Genomic DNA, 19,192 nt, shown 5'->3' with positions numbered 1-19,192 from the left:
CCCACTGAAGGATGATCAACCTATCAGGGCCACACCCCTGAAAGAAAACCAGCTCTCCCATCAATGGAAAGAGAGGCCCATTGGACTTGCAAACTTTATATGCCCCAATATAGGGGAATGCCAGGGCCAAAAGAATGGGAATGGGTGGGTAGGGAAGTGGGGGGCGCTATGGGGGACTTTTGGGATAGTATTGGAAATGTAATTGAGGAAAATATGTAATAAAAAAAAAAAAAGAAATGAAAAAAAAAAAAAAAAAGAAAACCAGCTCTCCCTTCCCCTATCAGCTGTCCACTGTCAGTAGCTCCTCAGCTGGGGTTGGGGCTCATGAACCCTTCCGCCAGGCTGGAGTGTGGATTGGTTCGCATCTTATGCAGGTCTTATGCTTGGCGTTCAAGAGTACTGTGTCCCTGTCGTACTTCACTCAGGCCTTCCCAAATCTCTGGCTATTACAATCTTTCTGTCTCTTCTTCCATGGTGATCCCTGAGCCTCAGGAGATGTGGGGTCTAATTGCTTTATAGCATCTTTCATTGTATACAACTTAAAATTTGTAGACTGGGGAATTGGCTCAGTAGCTAATGGTGCTTATCAGTTGTGGTTTGGATGAGAATGGCTCCCATAGTCTCATATATTTGAATGTTTAGTCACCAGCGAGTGGCCCTATTTGAGAGAATTAGAAGGACTCAGAGGTCTGGACTTGATGGAGGAAGTGTGTCACTGTAGGTAGGCTTTGAGGTTTCAAAAGCCCATGCCAAGCCCCAGAGCCATCTCCCACCCCACCCCCTACTCCTGCTCTCCGCCCATGGATCAGGACGTGGGTCTCAGCTGCTGCTCCAGCATCTGTTTGAATGCCATGATTCCTGCCATGATGATAATGAACTAAAGCACTGAAACAGTATGAAAGCTCCAATTAAATGCTTTCTTTTATGTAGTGGCTATTCCTGGTTGTCAGCTTGACTATATCTGGAATGAACTACAATCCAGAATTGGCAGGCTCACCAGTGATCCTAATCTGGAGGCTGGGAGATAGAAGTTTCTGACCTGCATCTTGGTATGGAGATCTTGAGGCATAGTGGCTATGAATTCCAGAAGATTAAGACAGTGAGATCTGGGATTAAAGGTGTGGTGGTACACACCTTTAATCTGGGCTATGCCTTCTGCTGGAGACCTACATAAGGACGTTGGAAGAAGGAAGTCTGTATCTCCTTCGCCTGCTTGCTGTGTGGGACTGAGCAGCTGCTAGATCCTTGGACTTCTATTCACAGCTGCTACTGACCATTGTTGGGAGTTGGACTGCAGTCTGTACGTCATCAGTAAATTCCTTTACTATATAGAGACTACCCATAAGTTCTGTGACTCTAGAGAAACCTGACTAATACAGAAGTTGGTACCAGGAGTGGGGTATTGCTGTGATAGGCCTGACCATGCTTTTATTTGAAAGAATGTGGATTTTGGGACTTTGGATTTGGAAAGCAGTGGAATGCTTAAAATGGGGCTTAATGTGTCATCCTAGTAGGAATATGGAAGACTTTGTTGCTGGGAGTAATTTGAACTGTTTTGACCTGGCCCAAGAGATTTCAAAGGAGAAGAATTTCAGAATGTGGCATAAAGACTGTTTTTGTGGTATTTGGGTGAAGAATGTAGCTACTTCTTGGCTTGTCTGAAAAATCCCCCTGAGGCTAAGGTGAAGAGATTCAGATTAATTGCATTGACAAAGGAAGTTTCAAAAAAGCCCAGCAGAGACTTTGTTCTCTGGTTAAGTCTTATGAAGAGAAGTTTGAACAGGTATAGCAAGCTTAGAAAGGAAAAATATAAAATATATGGTTCGAGTATTAAAGGTGTGCCAGGAAGTGAAATGGAGCAAAATTCTGTGTTCTGTGTTCTAGGAGATAACAGATTAAGGGAATGGGACTTTGGGGCAAGATCCTACTCAGCTAAATTTAGATCCAAGCACGGTGGTACACACCTTTAATCCCAGGAGACAGGCATGCTGATCTCTGCGTTCAAGGTCAATCTACAGAGCAAGATCCAGGATAGCCAAGCTTAGGCAGTGAAGGATTTGGAAAACATAAAGCCAGTGATAATGTAATAGTATAAGGGGGGGTCATGTTCTAGTTCCTGCAAGCAGTAGAATTCAGCAGCTTCAGCCATGTGGCTCGGCTCTGGGGTTATAAGACTGGCCTTGGTCATGGTGTCTGTTCACAGCCTAAAACCATAACTAAGACACTCTTATAAGAGTTGCTGTGGTCACAGCATCTCTTTAAAGCAGCAATAGAACAACGACTAAGACATGATTTTGCAGAGGACCTGAATTTGATATTCAGCTCTCACATCTGGCAACTCACAAACCTAAAACTCTTGTTCCAGGGAGATCCAATACCTCTGGACCCTGTGGGGACATGCATTCATGTTGTGCATACCCACACACAGACACACATAGTTAAAAAATAAAAATGAGTAACCATGTGTGATAGCACATGCCTTTCTTTAATCCTAGTATTGAGGTGGCAGAAGTAGATGAATCTCTGTCAGTTTGAGGCCAGTCTGCTCTACATCGTGAGTTCTAGAACAGCTAGGGCTACATAGTAAGACCCTGTCTCCAAACAATAACAACAAAGATAAAATAAAAATAAACCTAGTTTTTAAAAAAACAAAGACAAAACCAAAAAACCACCAATCTTAATGGATCTATAGTCTGATGAAACTTCTTTTGTTTTGTAGTGTGTTGATTTCTTTCCTGACTAGTAATGTTTTTTTTCTAAAAGGATTAATCATATGTGCCGCTATTTTGGTCAGAGTAAGGTTAGGGGTGTAGTAGTAAACAACAGTAACAGCCCCCCTAAAATCTCAGTAGCCTAACTCAAAGGTTTATTCCTGGCCTTGAGACGTAGTTGAGTGACAGCGTGTGCTGAGTATGTGAGATGCTCTGTGTCTGATCTCTAGCATCACAGGAATACATCAAAATGTAATTCTTGGCTCATACTAAATGATGGCTTAGCAGAATGTTCCGCTGGCACTCGGGTACCAAGCATAATAGAACCTAAGATGTGTTCTGTTATCACTAGGGCAGTGAGGGAAAGAGGACAAGGAGGCAGAGGATGAAGAAGAGGACGAGGACAAGGACAAGGAAATGAGTAAGTATCAGATCTTGAAGCCTTTGCCTCAAAGTGACACACAGAAGCTCACAGGTTATTGATCCAATTCACATAGTCAGGTTAATCTGAAATGGAATGGAAGACATACAGTCCTGACATTGTTAGGAGAGGAGACTCCACAGGTCTCTGAACAGACATTAGGACTGTGGGAGTCCCCGTTAACTGGCCACCAAATACCCTCTCCCTGACAAAATATTCTCACCCAGTCGTTTCAGAGAAAGACAACCCCAAAGTCTTATTCTGATCCAACCTTCATTCTCAGACACCTTAATCTACTGAGAGGTTTTTAATGTGGGAACATTGACAATACTGTTGGTTAGCTCATTATTTCATATTTGAGTGTTTTATTATTTTGACATTTTTTAAATCTACTTTAAACTGAGAAGCAGTTCTTCTCTTAATCCTGTTAGTCTTTGGATTTTGCTCTTCTTTCCTAGTCTCAAGGCAGCCAGTTCCCTTTATCTCATTTCTTGTTAAATTCAGCCAAGTGTTCAGTAATATTTTGTTACAGATTCTCTGCAAAGAGTCCCTGAGAGGCCATTGTGTGAAGCTCAGAAGGTAAAGCTTGTTTCAATGGAAACATGGAATGTTATGGGGTAGAAACTAAAGAAAGCTACAGGCAGAAGGGAGAATCCCAAGAAAGAGGTTAGATGTATTGCAGGTGGCAGGACCAGGGACTTGAGGCTGCCCAAATCCCCCATGGAGCCCACCTTCTGCTGTCATGAGCCCTGTGTGGAGCTGAGTGACCTGGCATTTGCCTTGCTGGGTTTCAGTCTTGCTTTAGGCTAATTGTTCTTGGCTATGCTCCATTCTCCCTAGAAAGGGAGTATCTTAGTTTGAGAGTTAGTGCTGTGAAGAGACACCATGACCACAGCAACTCTTATAAAGGAAAATATTTAACTGTAGCTGGCTTACAATTTCAGAGGTTTGATCTGTTAGCATCCTCTCCTCTCCTCTCCTCTCCTCTCCTCTCCTCTCCTCTCCTCTCCTCTCCTCTCCTCTCCTCTCCTCTCCTCTCCTCTCCCCTCCCCTCCCCTCCCCTCCCCTCCCCTCCCCTCCCCTCCCCTCCCCTCCCCTCCCCTCCCCTCCCCTCCCCTCTCCTCTCCCCTCTCTCTCTCTCTCTCTCTCTGCCTCTACTACCCTCTTAACTCCCCTCCCCACGCCCCAAATAAACTCTATTCTATACTATACTGTCATGTGGCTCATCCCTCAGGGGGAAGGGATGCCTCAGCATGGCCCACTGAGGCACCCCCTTACCCCATACCTCACCATACACCCCCATAGAACATATCTTATACTTCTTTATCTTTTTATAAACACATCATGGTCCATTATCATCCTGGCAGGAAACATGTCAGTTTGCAGGCAGACACGATACTAGAGAAGTCGCTGAGAGTACATCTTGATTTGAAGGCAGCAAAAGGAGACAGTGTCCCACACTGTGTTATTGGATTTTGGCTAATTTGTGGGTTTTTTCTTCCATCCTTTTCAACCCCTCTTCTTCCCTTTCAACCCCCTAACACTAGGTAGGAAAGAAAGAAGGGGAGAGGAGAGAGAAAGAGAAAGAGAAAGAGAAAGAGAAAGAGAAAGAGAAAGAGAAAGAGAAAGAGAAAGAGAAAGAGAGAAAGAGAGAGCCCCTGAATAAAGTCAGGGGTAGGAAAGGGTGCAAGAATAGCATTAGACTACTTTCTGCTGATTAGGGGCATCAGGTTCCTTGGAGCAAGTTTGATCTTTTCTGTCAGGATATCTAATTTCTTCTTGTTTCTTCTGTGCAGGGCTATTTGACAAACCACAATAAACCACATACAACCACCACCTGGCCAACCAGCCCCTTCTGTCAGGGCTCTAGCATTTACATAGCCTCTGAAAACAACCCAGAATTTCAAATGTCTCACAGCTGGCAAAATCACACCGCTGCTAGAGCATGAGGCAAATCATAGTCAGCTGCTGTGGAAAATCAGAAGTCGCCCCATATCCCAAACCTAGGATTAAAATGAAAACACATTCTTATAATACTTCTGTGTTTTTCAAAGAAACTAAAATTCTCACCACAATACTGGGAGTAGCTTGACCATAGGAGACCTCAAAGCCTGTTCCCACCATGACACACTTCCTCCAACAAGTCCATACCTACTCCAACAAGGCCACATTTAATACTGCCACTCCCCATGGGCCAAACATTCAAATACATGACTCTATGGGGGCCATATCTATTCAAGCCACCACAGGGAGTTTTTATTCTGTGCTATTGTGTTCTGGAGTATATAGCTTATTTTAAAAAGTTTTTTATTGGCACATTTTATATGTGATAAGTTTCATACATGTATATATTTTGATTGTATTCATCCCCCACCCATATTACCCTCTCTCGTCTCCCTTGTACTCCTGCTAATCTCCTCCTTCTTCCAAGCTAGTTCTGTTTCCCCTTTCTTTTAAAAATATTTTGTTTTCATGGTACATCGATGAAATTAGTTAGGGTTCTTTACAGGAACAGTGCTGAGCTGTTACTTACATACAGTAACATGGGCAACTTGCTGTGGCTATATCCCTGAAGAAAACATCTTTCCTTCTCCAAGGAACCATTAACTACCCATAGACCTTGGCTCACAAGGCCCCGTGCCCTTCATCCTTAATGGAATGTTATTGGGTCCAGTCTTGTGTAGGCCTCCTATAGGTAAGTATAGCTGCTATGAGGTCAAGAATGCATCAGGCTGGGTGGTGGCGGTACATGCTTTTAATCTTAGCACTTGGGAGGCAGAGGCAGATGGATTTCTGAATTCAAGGCCAGCCTGGTCTACAGAGTGAGTTCCAGGCCAGCCAGGGCTACACAGATAAACCCTGTCTTGAAAAATCAAAAGTAAATAAATAAATAAATAAATAAAAATAAAATAAAATAAAAAGCAGGGCATGGTGGCTCACGCCTTTAATCCCAGCACTTGGAAGGCAGAGGCAGGAGGATTTCTGAGTTCGAGGCCAGCCTGGTCTACAGAGTGAGTTCTAGGACAGCCAGGGCTACACAGAGAAACCCTGTCTCGAAAAACCAAAAATAAATAAATAAATAAATAAATAAAATAAAATAAAATAAAAAAATAAAAAAGAATGCATCAGACCTGTCCTGCCTGAAAGTGATGTTCCATAGTACTCTATTGCTTGCTTGGGCTCTATTCTTTCTTCCCCTTCTTCCACAGTGGGTGACTTGCTTTTTAATTTTGCAGGATATTACAGTGAGGAGATTGCTATGAATTTCAAATGAGAATCTGTGGTCAGATGTGACGGAGTGTGCCTTTTATTCCAGCATTTGAAAGGTAGAGGTAGATGGATCTTTGAGTTCCAGACCAGTTAGGGTTATGTGCACCTTACAGAGACAGACACATAGACAGAGACACACAGAGAGTTAGACAGAGAAACAGAGAGAGGAAGAGAGAGACAGAGAGCCAAGAGTCACTAATGGCTGCTTCCTGACTTTGATACATGTCACCAGGTGTCTCATGCTCCATCTGTTACAACTGTATTGGCCCTTGCTGCTATGACTTTCTAACCAGGATGGATCAATGTGGACCATACTCTGAAACTGGGACCCAGAGTAATTCTTGTTTCTGTAAAGTTGCTTCTCTTAGATAGTTTGCCATAACATCTAGAAAAACAAGTGATATAGGGAATCTGGAGAAAAAGGTGGAACATGATCTAGAGCCTTGTGAGAGATGTGGGCTGGATCTCAGAAACCACTAAGCGGGTTGTGGGGCAGGAAGCTGTGCTTGCCAGGTCTCTGTCCCTGTGCCCCTGTAGCTCAGCAAAGAGTGTGGAGCCAGCAAGTAGGCTTTGTTCATTGATCACAATGGTAGAGCAAGTCTCTTAGTGTGTCGGGGTGGGGGTGGTGCAGGGGTGTGTGGGTTGACTTCTCATCTACCCCCTCACCCCAAAACAGAAAGAAGACTTTGCTTCTGTGGGGAGGAATTGGATTTATCAGGTTTTTAATTTTAACTTCCTGGTGTTAAGACATTGGTGCATTGGGGCCTAGCAAACACAGGAGTGGATGCTCACAGTCAGCTATTGGATGTATCACAGGGCTCCCAATGGAGAAGCTAGAGCAAGTACCCAAGGAGCTAAAGGGATCTGCAACCCTATAGTTGGAACAACATGATGAACTAACCAGTACCCCGGAGCTCTTGTCTCTAGCTGCATATGTATCGAAAGATGGCCTAGTCGGCCATCAATGGAAAGAGAGGCCCATTGGACTTGCAAACTTTATATGCCCCAATATAGGGGAATGCCAGGGCCAAAAGAATGGGAATGGGTGGGTAGGGAAGTGGGGGGTGCTATTGGGGACTTTTGGGATAGCATTGGAAATGTAATTGAGGAAAATATGTAATAAATAATATTAAAAATTAAAAAAAAAAGAAAAAAAAAAGACTGGTGCACACCTGCAATCAGTATTCAGGACAGATTCTGGCTATATAGCTCAACTTGTCCTAGAACTCACTATGTAGCCCAGGCTGGCCTTGAACTATTGAAACCCTTCTTGCTTTGCCCTACCCCACCCCAAAGTGTTGGGATCATGTCTTTGTATTGCATACTCAGCTGTTAACAGAAAGCTTAGTGAGTATAGTGCAAGTTGTAGGATTACTAGCCTTTGCTATCTAGGTCATTTCCAAATACAGGGCTCAAGAAGACAGAAGCGCCTGGGGGTCAGGAAAGCCAGAGTCAGTCTGGACTCTGTCAGTCAGGTAGTCCTTCCGGTAGTCTGGAAGAGAGTGATGGTCGTGAAGACTGAACAAAATAGGCTGCCTTGGATATATTTTAATAGCTGGACTCATGGGTGCTCTGGACACTGGAAATAAAAAAGATAGGAGTAAGGATGCTTCCCTGTATTTCATTTTGAAAATACTGTATATATATATATGCTGGATAATAGTGAGACTTTTGGGGAAGGAGCAAGTCTGGCGATCAGGGATGATTGTGAGGTGGTGATGAGATGTGGAGTTGATACTAGGCAGCTAGCAACATTAGGGCTCAGCCTCTTTTTAATTAATTAATTAACTAACTTATCAATTAATTAAATTTGAGACAAGGCTTTACTTGTAGCCCTAACTGGCCTAGAACCTACTTTGTAGACCAGGCTGGCCTCAATCTCCCACGAGATCTGCCTGGAATGCTGGAATTAAAGGCCTGTACCACAACACACAGACTCTCTAAAGCAAAATTAATTAATTAATAATAATAAATTAAATTATTTCTTTTGGAATAGGATCTCCTGTAGCCCAGGCTTGCCTGGAACTGGAATCCTTGATCTTTTACCTCCCAACTACTAGGATTTTGTTCAGGTACCACAATTTCCATTTTTATGCAATGTCAGAAGTCAAACACAGGCCTTGTATGTTCGGCAGTTAGATAAACAGTCTACAAGCAGAGCTGAATCCCTAAGCCTGCCTGGATTCGAATTTGGTGATGCAATCTAAGCTGCAGATATTTGATAATCATTATATTATAGACCAAAAAGTCAAGAGTTGAATGATAGCTCTGGGTGGTTGAATAAAGATCACAGCTGAGTCTTAGAATCTCCTATCTTTCTCTTTCTTTCTTTCTTTCTTTCTTTCTTTCTTTCTTTCTTTCTTTCTTTCTTTCTTCCTCTCTCCCTTCCTTATTCTCTCTCTCCCTTCCTTCCCCTTCCTCCCTTTTTTCTTCCTTCCTTCCTTCCTTCCTTCCTTCCTTCCTTCCTTCCTTCCTTCCTTCCTTGTTCCCCTACCCCTACCCCAGGGTCTCTTTGTGTAGCCTTGTCTGTCTTAGAACAAGTTCTGTAGACCAGGCTGACCTCGAACTCACAGAGATCTACCTCGTCTATATAGCAAATTCTAGGGCTGAATAGTGAGACTCAGGAGAGAAAAAGGGTGGAGGGCGGAAAGGAGGGAGAGAGACAAGGAGAGAGAGGTAGGGGTGGGGGTGGGGAAGCTACCTAGTAAAGAGACAGGAATGGAATGCTGGGACAGTGGCAGTGATGTGGAGGAAAGTTCAAGAACTCTGTTTCCAGAGAAAGCAATCACATCAACTGTTAGCAGTTCCCTCTAGGCAATTGAGGTAAGCCCTGGGAACTGAGAGTGGGCTTTGAAAAGGTGTAGATGAGAGCTCAAGATAGGGCCCGCAGTGTAGCTGCCTCAGGATAGGTTGGGAGGTAATGCCACTGAAGAAATGGGAACAAGTACTTGTAGAAAAAGGAAGTCTTGTTTGTGAATTTATTCAGTGAAGAAAGCGGAGAAATAGAGTACCCATTGAAGGTAATTTTGGATTCAGAGGAAGTGTAAATTTAAGTAAGGAATTTTGGTTATGCTTATATGCTGATGAAAAAGATTCCTTGAAGAAAGGGGGTTGGAACTATAAAGATACTGGAGTAAAAAATGTGGGCATGTGGGAGTGAAATAATCCAGGTCACTGGTCAGGACCTGGCCTTGAATTCAGAGCAACCCAAATGTTAAGAGGATTTTCATAGTAAAAAGTTGATCAGTTAAAAAAGGCTGGGGTTTTGAAGGAAGGAAGCTTTTAGTAGATAGGAGTAGGTATGAAATAATCTTTTTTTAAGTCTAAATATCAATGTAGGTGAAGAAAACCCTTCTGGGATTAAGCTCACCTCCCCCTAATCCATTTTTCTCTTAATGAGCCTTTTAATCTCTATGCTGTTCATCACCATTAGTAATTATATCTTTACTAGTGCACAGATCTGTACCCCATGAGCGACAGGTCAGGGATCTTCTCTAATTTCTGACTACCCAGGGTGACGCGATGAATAAATGTCTTCAGAATTTGCCTTAGCTACTACTGTTAAATGCTGTTTAGGAGAGTCGCTTTTCCCCCTCAGAGCTTTTATTTCGGAAAAGATACCATGGGAATGATATATTTTTTTTCTTTTTTGGCCTAACTGCCTCATCATGAGGATCTGCATAAACCCAGAAACGCTTCGTCAAATTCTCCTTAGACGAAACTGACTAATTGGCTAATTGTGATCGACCGGCAGCCTGGTAGGGTACAGGTGCAGAACGCATCTTGCGGATGGGGGCGCGCCGTGGCTTCAGTCAACTGGGGCTTAGAGGGCAGCCCAAGGACGAGACTGAGGCCAACACCTCCCCAGATGTGGCCTCTTCCCTGGGCGCTCCTGGCCCGGTCGGTGTGGGGGCGGGGAGGCTGAGGGGGTAGTAACTGTCAAACTCCCGCTTGGCGCCATTATTTAAATAGTGCGTGTGGGTCTCGCAGCTGTGCGTGCCCGGGGCGGGGCAGCGAGCTCCTGGAGTGGGGCGGAGGCCAGGGGCGGAGCGGGAAGGCTGAGGGGCGGGGTGGAGGCGGAGTCAAGTCCGCTAGAGGGGAGGGTCCAGCGCGGCCCCCGGCGAGCTTCACTGCGCTTGCGCTGACAGACGCAAGATGGCGGACAGTGCGGAACTAAAGGTAAAGCGCAGCTCGAATTCACTTCTAATATTCGGCCGCGGAGACGGCGCCGCGGCTGCCGGGGGGATGGGTCGGACCCTGGGGGGCCCGCTCGGGCCGGGCTCCACCCGGGTCTGGAGTTGTAGGCGGGAGAGGCGCTCCGGGCCTCAGTGGAGGGGGCCTGGCTGCGGCGGGCCGTGGGCCCCGGGTGCCTCGGGGGCGCTGACGGGTCGTCCCCGGCGTGTTATTGTTGTGGGCGCCTCTGGCGGGGGTGGCGGGGCGAAGAGAGAGTGAGTCGGGACGTGGCGGCAGCGGCGGTCCCCGGGGCCCGGGTGCCTTACCTTGCAGCCCGCCTCCCCGCCCCCCCTCCACGGGCAGTCAGGGGGTGGGGGGGTGTAGGCTGCTCTGGGAAGAGGGGGATCGGGAAAACTGCCCCGCTGCCGCTTCCTCTTCCTCTTTCGCCGTCCCGGGCTCCTGTCAGGCGCAGCTCTCGGACCCCCGGGAACTTGGCTCCGGCCGCCCCGCCCCTCCGCGGCGCCCAGGCGCCCCCGCCCCGCTTGCCGCCGCTGCCCGCCCGCCTGTCAGTGGGTGCCGGGCCAGTGGGAATGCGCGATCCCGGGGCGATCGGCTAGGGAATACGAGGGAGAAGCTCTTGGAAAGTTTAGCGAGCCCGGAGCCGGCGTTGGGGGTTCGGCTAAAGGGTTGCAGGGGGAGTCTGCCCGGGCGGGACGTTACTGTTTCTCTCTTGATTTCGGACCACCGGGGAGGGTGTGTGTGTGATGGGGGGGAGCAACCCATTGAAAGAGTGTGCTTTTGGGAGCGGTGGTGGGGATGCAGCCACCTCTCTGCACTCTTGCTGTCTCTGGTGTGGCAGATGAGAGCAGCCTTGGGGGTCTCTAAACACACCATGATGGCGATGCTATAGCTGATGGAGGTGAATGGTTCGTGTTTATATCCCCCGTTGCCTTTTGTTTGTTAGGGACATCTTGCTGGCCATGTTGATTTAAACGAAATTCTCCTCCCACCCACCCACCCCCCATCCCACCCCAACCTCCAATAAATAGAACGTTCCATCGTTCCTCTCAACTGTACCAATTACTCATGCCTCGCGAAATTAGATGAAAGGGTGCCCCCTTTTCCCCCGCTTTTTCTCCCACCCCAATCTTTACCTGACGATGGCTCCTTTACTGAAGCACATATATCACAACACAAGCAGTTGGGGGAGGGCTGGTGGAACCCTTATGATTGGATTGTGACAAATGGGTCTCTGCTTGAATAATTCTGGTTTAGTAGCAGGCAGTCAGTTCTTAACTAACGCATATTATTTAGAGGCTCTGAACACGGTATTCCATTCTCTGGCTTCCTGTGTGCGAACCAAGCAGCTGGTTATAGCACATCTCTGTCAGAGTGGAGATTGGGCTATGCAATTGTAAATCCTCAGGGAGATTTAGAAATTCTTTTTATAATAAATGAAAATTATTATTTTCCCCATTATAATGAAATAACTTCTAAAACAAGCAGACAACTACCTTTGTTTCTGGACACTTTTCTTTCCGTGCACCTGTGTGTGTGTGTGTGTGTGTGTATAAAAGCCTCACTGGAAGATCTTTTTTTCCTTAGTAACTTTGGAGTGTTAACATATCAAGATTTTTGTACAAGATTTGGGTATTTGGGTTTTTTTTTAAGTTTACTTCTAATTACTAACTTGTTTAAGACAGAAAATGTTAATGGATAGCGCCCCCCTCCCCTTTTTTTTTTTTTTTTTAAAGACAAAGGTTCGCTAAGCTATGTTGCTGAGGTTGGCCTGGAACTCACTGTGTAGCCCGACCATACAGGCTTTGAACTTCAGGGATCTTCTAACCTCTGCTTCCTTAGTGCTAGGATTAAAGGGATTAAAGGCATTCACCACCATACCTGACTTGGATAGTTTCTTTTATCCCAATTTCAGACTATTGATTTCACCAAGAAAGCCTCTGAAATTTGACATTTTGGAGACAACCACCTTGCATAAAAACAAACGAACAAAAAACCCAGAGCTCAAGTATGTGTATTTTATGTAATTATTTTTCTGTCACTATGTTACTGTCACCTTTTGTTTTTGATTTTGTTTTGAGGCAGGGTTTCTCTCTGTATAGCCCTGGCTGTCCTGGAACTCACTCTATAGAACAGACTGGCCTCAAACTCAGAACTCAGAGATCTGCCTGCCTCCTGCTTCTCAAGTGCTGGGATTAAAAGCATGTGCCACCCCCATCTTCCTCAGAGTTGTTGCTGTCTTATCTTTGCTTCCTAATACTTTTTAGGAGTCAATTTGAAAAATAGCTGGCCAAGTTTTTTATACATGGACCATGTAGTAAGGCTTGAACACCTTATGGAAAAGTACCTGCAAAGAACAGAGTACCTTTGTTGTTTCTATTTTAAGAAAGTGCCTTTGGGGCCAGGCATAGTGGCCCCATACCTTTAATCCCAGCCCTTGGGAGGCAGAGGCAGGTGAATCTCTTTTTGAGGATCAGCTGATCTACAGAGTAAGTTCCAGGATAGGCAGAGCTACTTAGTAAGATCATGTCTTGAGCAAACAAATAAAGAAAAAGAAAAAAGAAAGGAGAGTGCTTGTGGGGATAGATGAGATTCCTGGTGTGAGTCTTGTTAGGTAAAGTTTACTGTTTACAGAAATGAGTCAGTATCACACAGACACTGAACACTTAATGGGAAATGGTATTTTTCTAAAACTGGTCTCCATTTTTTCACCCTCTCTAAAAGCTACTTAAGATTTCCAGAGGGTTTGTTTTCCACTCTTATGTTTCTGTTGTATAATTTTTCAAATTATAATAAGTGTTTTGACACATTGGTGTGTCATTGTGTGTGCCTGAGACTTAGAGGAGCTATGATAGATTACATAGCTGGTGATAGCTGTGGTAAAAGTTCTGTTAAGGCTCATTGTGGTATTACTGCCTTGGAGAGTAGGGGAGATGATAACAGGAATGCATATCTTTGTGTGTGTGTGTGTGTGTGTGTGTACAGTGAAGTTTGGAATATATTCCTTTCAGAAATATTTTCTTTAGGGTGTGCATGTGTTTGTGTGAGTCATGTGTGAAAGATATTGGTTATATATCCTAATAAAATAGGGAAAGTCTAAATAATTAGGGGGAACCCTAGATTTTTTTATTTTTAAGTTTTAAATGAAAATACAGAACTCTAATGGGAACTGCTGAGGCAACACTAATTTTTTTTTCCTTATCCCAATTCACAGCCCACATTTGACTGTGCTGTGGATTGTATTTATAATTATTTTCCTAATGGCCCTTTTAGTGAATCCTTTTAAATCTATAGTGATTCTGCTAAGATCAGATGGGAAAAACAGATCCAAAGCCCCTGTAGGGATAGTGCAAGCCTGAATATATTGCCAGTACAAAGTAGATTGAGTCATACATATCAAAATGAGTTCTCTGTGCACTTCTGCTTATGAAGAGTTCAAGTTTTCATTAGGGGAATACCCACAAATGATTTCTGGGAGGCTGTGAAGGTGAAGGCACTTCAAACGGGGAGGATGTGCAGCCCAAGTGATCTTGGTAGTGATAACCTGACAGTTTCATTGTAGTTACTCTGATTTGTTTTTTTTTTTAAAACAGTCTCTCTCTGTGGCTCTGGCTGGCCTGGAACTTGCTATGTAGACCAGGCTGACCTCCAACTCACAAAGATCTGCCTGCCTCTGCTTCTGCCTCTGCCGTGCTGTGATTAAAGGACTGTGTCACCATGCCTTTAAAAAAATATATTTTATTCATTTATTTATTTATTTTTAGACAGCTCCCTTGCCTTTAATCCTAGTAACTTAGAAGGTTAAGATTTGAGTAATGTGAGTTCTAGGCCACCCTAGCCTTACATGGCAAGACTGTCTAGAAAATAAACCAGGTTAAAACTAAAGAGGAAAAAAAAAAGACTCAGATGACCACAAAACACCCTAAAACAGTGGTTCTCAACCTTCCTAATGCTTTAATACAGTTCCTTATGTTGTGGTGACTCCAACCATAAAATTATTTCGTCGCTACTTCATAACTGTAATTTTGCTACTTATTATGAGTTGTAATTTAAATATTTGATGTTTGGCATATCTGAAAAGCCACTCCTGTGAAAGGGTCTTCTACCTCTAAAGGGGGTCAATACCAGGTTGAGAACCTCTGGTCTAAATGAAGAAAAAAACACAATGATAACAAAAATAAACATTTTTCTTTTAGAGTCAGGATTCACTCTGCAGTTCATGATGGCCTGGAGGTGACAGCCTTTTTGCCTCAGTCTCCAGAATGCTGGGATCTCAGCATGAGCCACCACACTCACCTTCCAAAGTTATTATTTTTTCTTAAATGTCTTTTGCATTAAAACTCAAGTTTTGGATGGCTCAGCAGTTAAGAGCACTGACTGTTCTTCCAGAGGTCCTGAGTTCAATTCCCAGCAACCACATGGTGGCTCACAACCATCTGTAATGGGATCTGATGCTCTCTTCTGCTGTGTCTGAAGACAGCTACAGTGTACTCATATACATTAAAGTAAATAAATCTTAAAAATAATCTTAAAAAAAAAAAACAAACAAAGGTGGCGCACGCCTTTAATCCCAGCACTTGGGAGGCAGAGGCAGGTGGATTTCTGAGTTCAAGGCCAGCCTGGTCTACAGAGTGAGTTCCAGGACAGCCAGGGCTATACAGAGAAACCCTGTCTCGAAAAACAAAACAAAACAAAACAAAAACTCAAGTTGTATTGCTGTTTAACTCATAGAAGGAGCAATGGGGAAGGATTCATCACTTTCAAGGAGTAAATAATGGAATCCAATGAGCAGGGAAGCCTACTTTTAAAGTATCTGCTGTGGAAGTGTATCCGTACATTTTGTTGTCATATCTGTCTCTTTATTTTCAACAAATAACCACTTAGTTTTGATCTCTGTGGTGTAATTTGTCTGCTTTTATTTCACATAGAAGCAAGTAAGTCTGACATTTTATTCATGGATTTGATTTTAATCTCTTTGACTTGCTTTTATGAAGTGCTGCATTTAGATGGCTTTTGTTTTATGTCACTTCTTGGGAACAGTATTTTAAAACAATTTGAAAAACACTTAAGTTTTTAAGTAGTTGATGTAATTGTTTTGAAATATTGCCGCCTTTTCCTTGCTGGTTTTCTCTGGGTGACTGCATTGTCTTTCTCTTCCAAGAGTGTCTCCTAATCCCCTTTGATTGCAGTAGCTGATTAACCTTGGGTTTCTCCTGGTGAACTCCATCAGCATGCTGTTCCAGGGTTCATGCTGAGGCTTTTGATTTCAGTGTAATTTGTACCCTTTCATGCTGGTAACTAGGGGTAAGAAAATAAAGTGGTTGTGTTTGTAGTGGGGTCTAGGAAGAAGTATCTGCCTTCAGAAAGTGGAATTTTTATAAGCTGTAGCATACTAAAAACTAAACAAGAGCTTGGTTCATTACTTCACAGAATTGATGGTACTGTTTTCTTAAGTGTTCAGCTCTGTCACTAAGCATTTCTTTTTTGTGTAGCTCTGACTGGCCCTAAACTCACCGTGTGGCTGCAGAAAACCTTGAGCTCCTTGTTGCATGTCTCTCCTAAGTGTTCGGATGATGGGCATAAGCCACTATACTCTACTGTTTCTTCTTTTTTAAAATTTACTTATTTATTTTATGAGTACAATGTCACATCCCATTACAGATGGTTGTGAGCCACCATGTGGTTGCTGGGATTTGAACTCAGAACCTCTGGAAGAGCAGTCAGTGCTCTTAACCACTGAGCCATCTCTCCAGCCCTCTACTCTCTTCTTTTACTGTTTGAAGAATACTTGATACCTTAGTTTTGTAGTGCTATTCAGTTTATAATGTATCACATAAGATTTGCTTTTCGCATAGTTCTTTGACATAGTAGGAGGGGAATGAGCAAGGTAAGGAAGCCTAGCCAGGGCAAGTGTTACCAGCCGGCCTCCCTAAGATGCCAAGGCAATCCTGGAGTTGTTTAAGATGCCTAGCTCACTAAGTATTGTAATGTTGCTAAGACATTTCCTTTAGTTCTATGCCTGGCTATTTTGTGGGGACTATGCATTTCCAATGTAGATATCTGGCTGGTCTGTATCTTACGATGTAGACCAAACTGGCCTTGAACTCATAAAAAGCTGCCCTCCTTTTACTCCAGAGGGCTGGGATTAAGATGAGTGCTAACGTGCCTGGTTTTGCAAATCTCTCTTTAAAAACATTTGGACTTTATTAGTTGGAATCCTACAAATTAATTTTCTTTCTTTTAATTTTTTTTTTGAGACAGGATCTTTTGTTTGTTTGTTTGTTTGTTTGTTTGTTTGTTTGTTTGTTTCAAGACAGGGTTTCTCTGTGTAGCCCTGGCTGTTCTGGAACTCACTCTGTAGACCAGGCTGGCCTCAAACTCAGAGCTTCCCCTGCCTCTGCCTCCTGAGTGCTGGGTTTAAAGACGTGCACCACCACTGCCCAGTCAGTTTTGTTTTTTTCTTCCTTTTTTTTTTCCTCTTTTAATTTTGAGGTTTTATTTTTATTTTATGCCTTTGAGTGTTTGCCTAAGTGTATATCTATGCATTATTTTCATGCAGTGCCCACAAAGGCCAGGAGAGGGCATCAAATCCCCTGGAATTAGAATTACAGAATGTTTCTCTGTTTTGTGGATGCTAGGGATCAAACCCTGGCTTCTGAAGAGCAGCCAGCTCTTACCTAGCCACTGAGTCATCTCCAAACCCTCACTGTTTGGGTTTTTAAAAAGAGACAGTCTCAGCCGGACATGATGGCACACGCCTTTAATCCCAGCTCTCGGGAGGCAGAGGCAGGTAGATTTCTGAGTTCGAGGCCAGACTGGTCTACAGAGTGAGTTCTAGGACAGCCAGGGCTACACAGAGAAACCCTGTCTCAAAAAAAACCAAAAAAACAAAACAAAGAAAAAGAAACACTACAGTTTAATATCTGGGGATCTATATGTAGACTTTCAGTGATTGTAGGTATATATATACACATACATACATGTATATATGTATGTATGTGTATATATATGTATATACACATATATGTGTGTATATATGTGTATATATATGTATACACACATATATGTGTGTATATATGTATATATATATGTATACACACATGTGTGTATATATGTATATCTATTCACAAGAAAGAATCACAGTATTAAAAATTGTATATATATATATATGTATATGTACATATATATGTAGACAGACACACACATGCCTAGTATACATACAGTATACATACACACGTATTAATATTGTCACCTATAGCTCAGGTTGTCTTTTAAGTTCCCTATTCAATGTAGGATGACCTTGAATTCCTGATCCTCCTCTCCACCTTCCATGTTGGGGTTATAGGCAAGCCTGATGTATGTCATGCTGGGAATTGAACTCAAGAGTATCATGAGCCGGGCGTGGTGGCGCACACCTTTAATCCCAGCACTCGGGAGGCAGAGGCAGGCGGATTTCTGAGTTCGAGGCCAGCCTGGTCTACAAAGCGAGTTCCAGGACAGTCAGGGCTACACAGAGAAACCCTGTCTCAAAAAAACCAAAAAAAAAAAAAAAAAAAAAAAAAGAGTATCATGAATGTTAAGCAAGCAGTTTATCATCTGAACTATATCCACAGCTGATACTTTTTGTAATCTGTTATTTTTGTGACAAGCCTTTCAAGTTTGTAGATACAGATCGAGGTTGCTTTCTATTTTATTCTTTTAGTAGCTCAACTTTATAAAGTTGGTTCTCTTTGGGGAGGGGCCTGGTAGTGAACCCTTCTTATGATGTTCATGCTTTGGCAGATAGCCTTGTATAGAGCTTTGCAAATGATTTTAACACCTCAGACCCTAGAGCTGTGTAGAGAACAGTGCAGCTCTTTCTGATTCAGGTGCCCTAAGTGGAGTGGATTAGTAGCTTTTAGCTTATTTCTTGTTTAACCTTCATTGTTGCTATTTCTTTTGTGTGGCAGGTGAGATTACATTGATAAAGAATGAACTCCATGATGATATAGCATATTTAATTGATTTCAAGTATGTTTGAGTTTGGAAATTATATTAAAGTAATCAAATATTGTGAGTTTTGTGGACTAGGTCCTTGTCAGTTTTAAATGGCATGCTGAAACTTTATTGAACGTTAATATAGAGAAAGTGGAAATGAGAACAACTTTTCATTTTTTAATGTGAAATCAGTGTTGCCATGGTTTTAAATTGGTAGGTAATGCTGTTTGGAGGAGCTAGTTATGGAAAGGTTACATAGGCTGTGAAAATATTTTTCTATTTTAAGAAGAAACCTTTTTGGGTTATAGTAATTAATAAGTGCACATGTAAGTTAAGAATGCTTTTTTCTTTTCAAGGCTCTGTCACTGTGTAGTCTGGGCTAGTCTCAAACTCAGGGTTTTCTTTTCTCATCTTCCCGAATGCCGAGGTTGCAGGTGTGTGCTACCATCCCTGGCGAGGGCACTGCTGTATCTGGAAAGTCGTGAACCATGGAAGGAACGAGTGATGAAGTTAAGCTGTGGGATAGATTGTGTTCTAAATTCGTTGTAAATTTGCTCATTAGTGTTCTTTCTGAGTAGGCGGCAGAAGTTTTTGAAGTACTTAGTTGTTTTGTCCTATAAGT

General features: G+C 43.2%; 1 protein-coding gene across 2 annotated transcripts in view; it reads left to right on the top strand.

Annotated features, from left to right (window-relative positions):
- The first annotated feature begins 3,071 nt into the window (after positions 1–3,071).
- The window catches only part of Pias1 (protein inhibitor of activated STAT 1), a 110,754-nt gene continuing 94,633 nt past the window's right edge, over positions 3,072–19,192 (top strand). Inside the window, exon 1 of one of the 2 annotated variants that reach the window (XM_085844694.1) lies at positions 3,072–3,132. Coding sequence is in view for 1 of the 2 variants with exons in the window: in XM_021171432.3 (XP_021027091.1) it covers positions 10,558–10,581 (24 nt within the window). In the remaining variant the exon portion in view is untranslated. Of the gene's footprint in view, positions 3,133–10,501; positions 10,582–19,192 lie in introns of those variants that run through there. The other variant, XM_021171432.3, reaches the window with a different exon arrangement.

This window comes from Mus caroli, unplaced genomic scaffold (genome assembly GCF_978045245.1).
Source record: "Mus caroli unplaced genomic scaffold, Mus_caroli_1 scaffold_11, whole genome shotgun sequence".
NCBI classification, from domain to species: Eukaryota; Metazoa; Chordata; class Mammalia; order Rodentia; family Muridae; genus Mus; species Mus caroli.
This window is presented reverse-complemented; position numbering and strand designations above follow the sequence as displayed.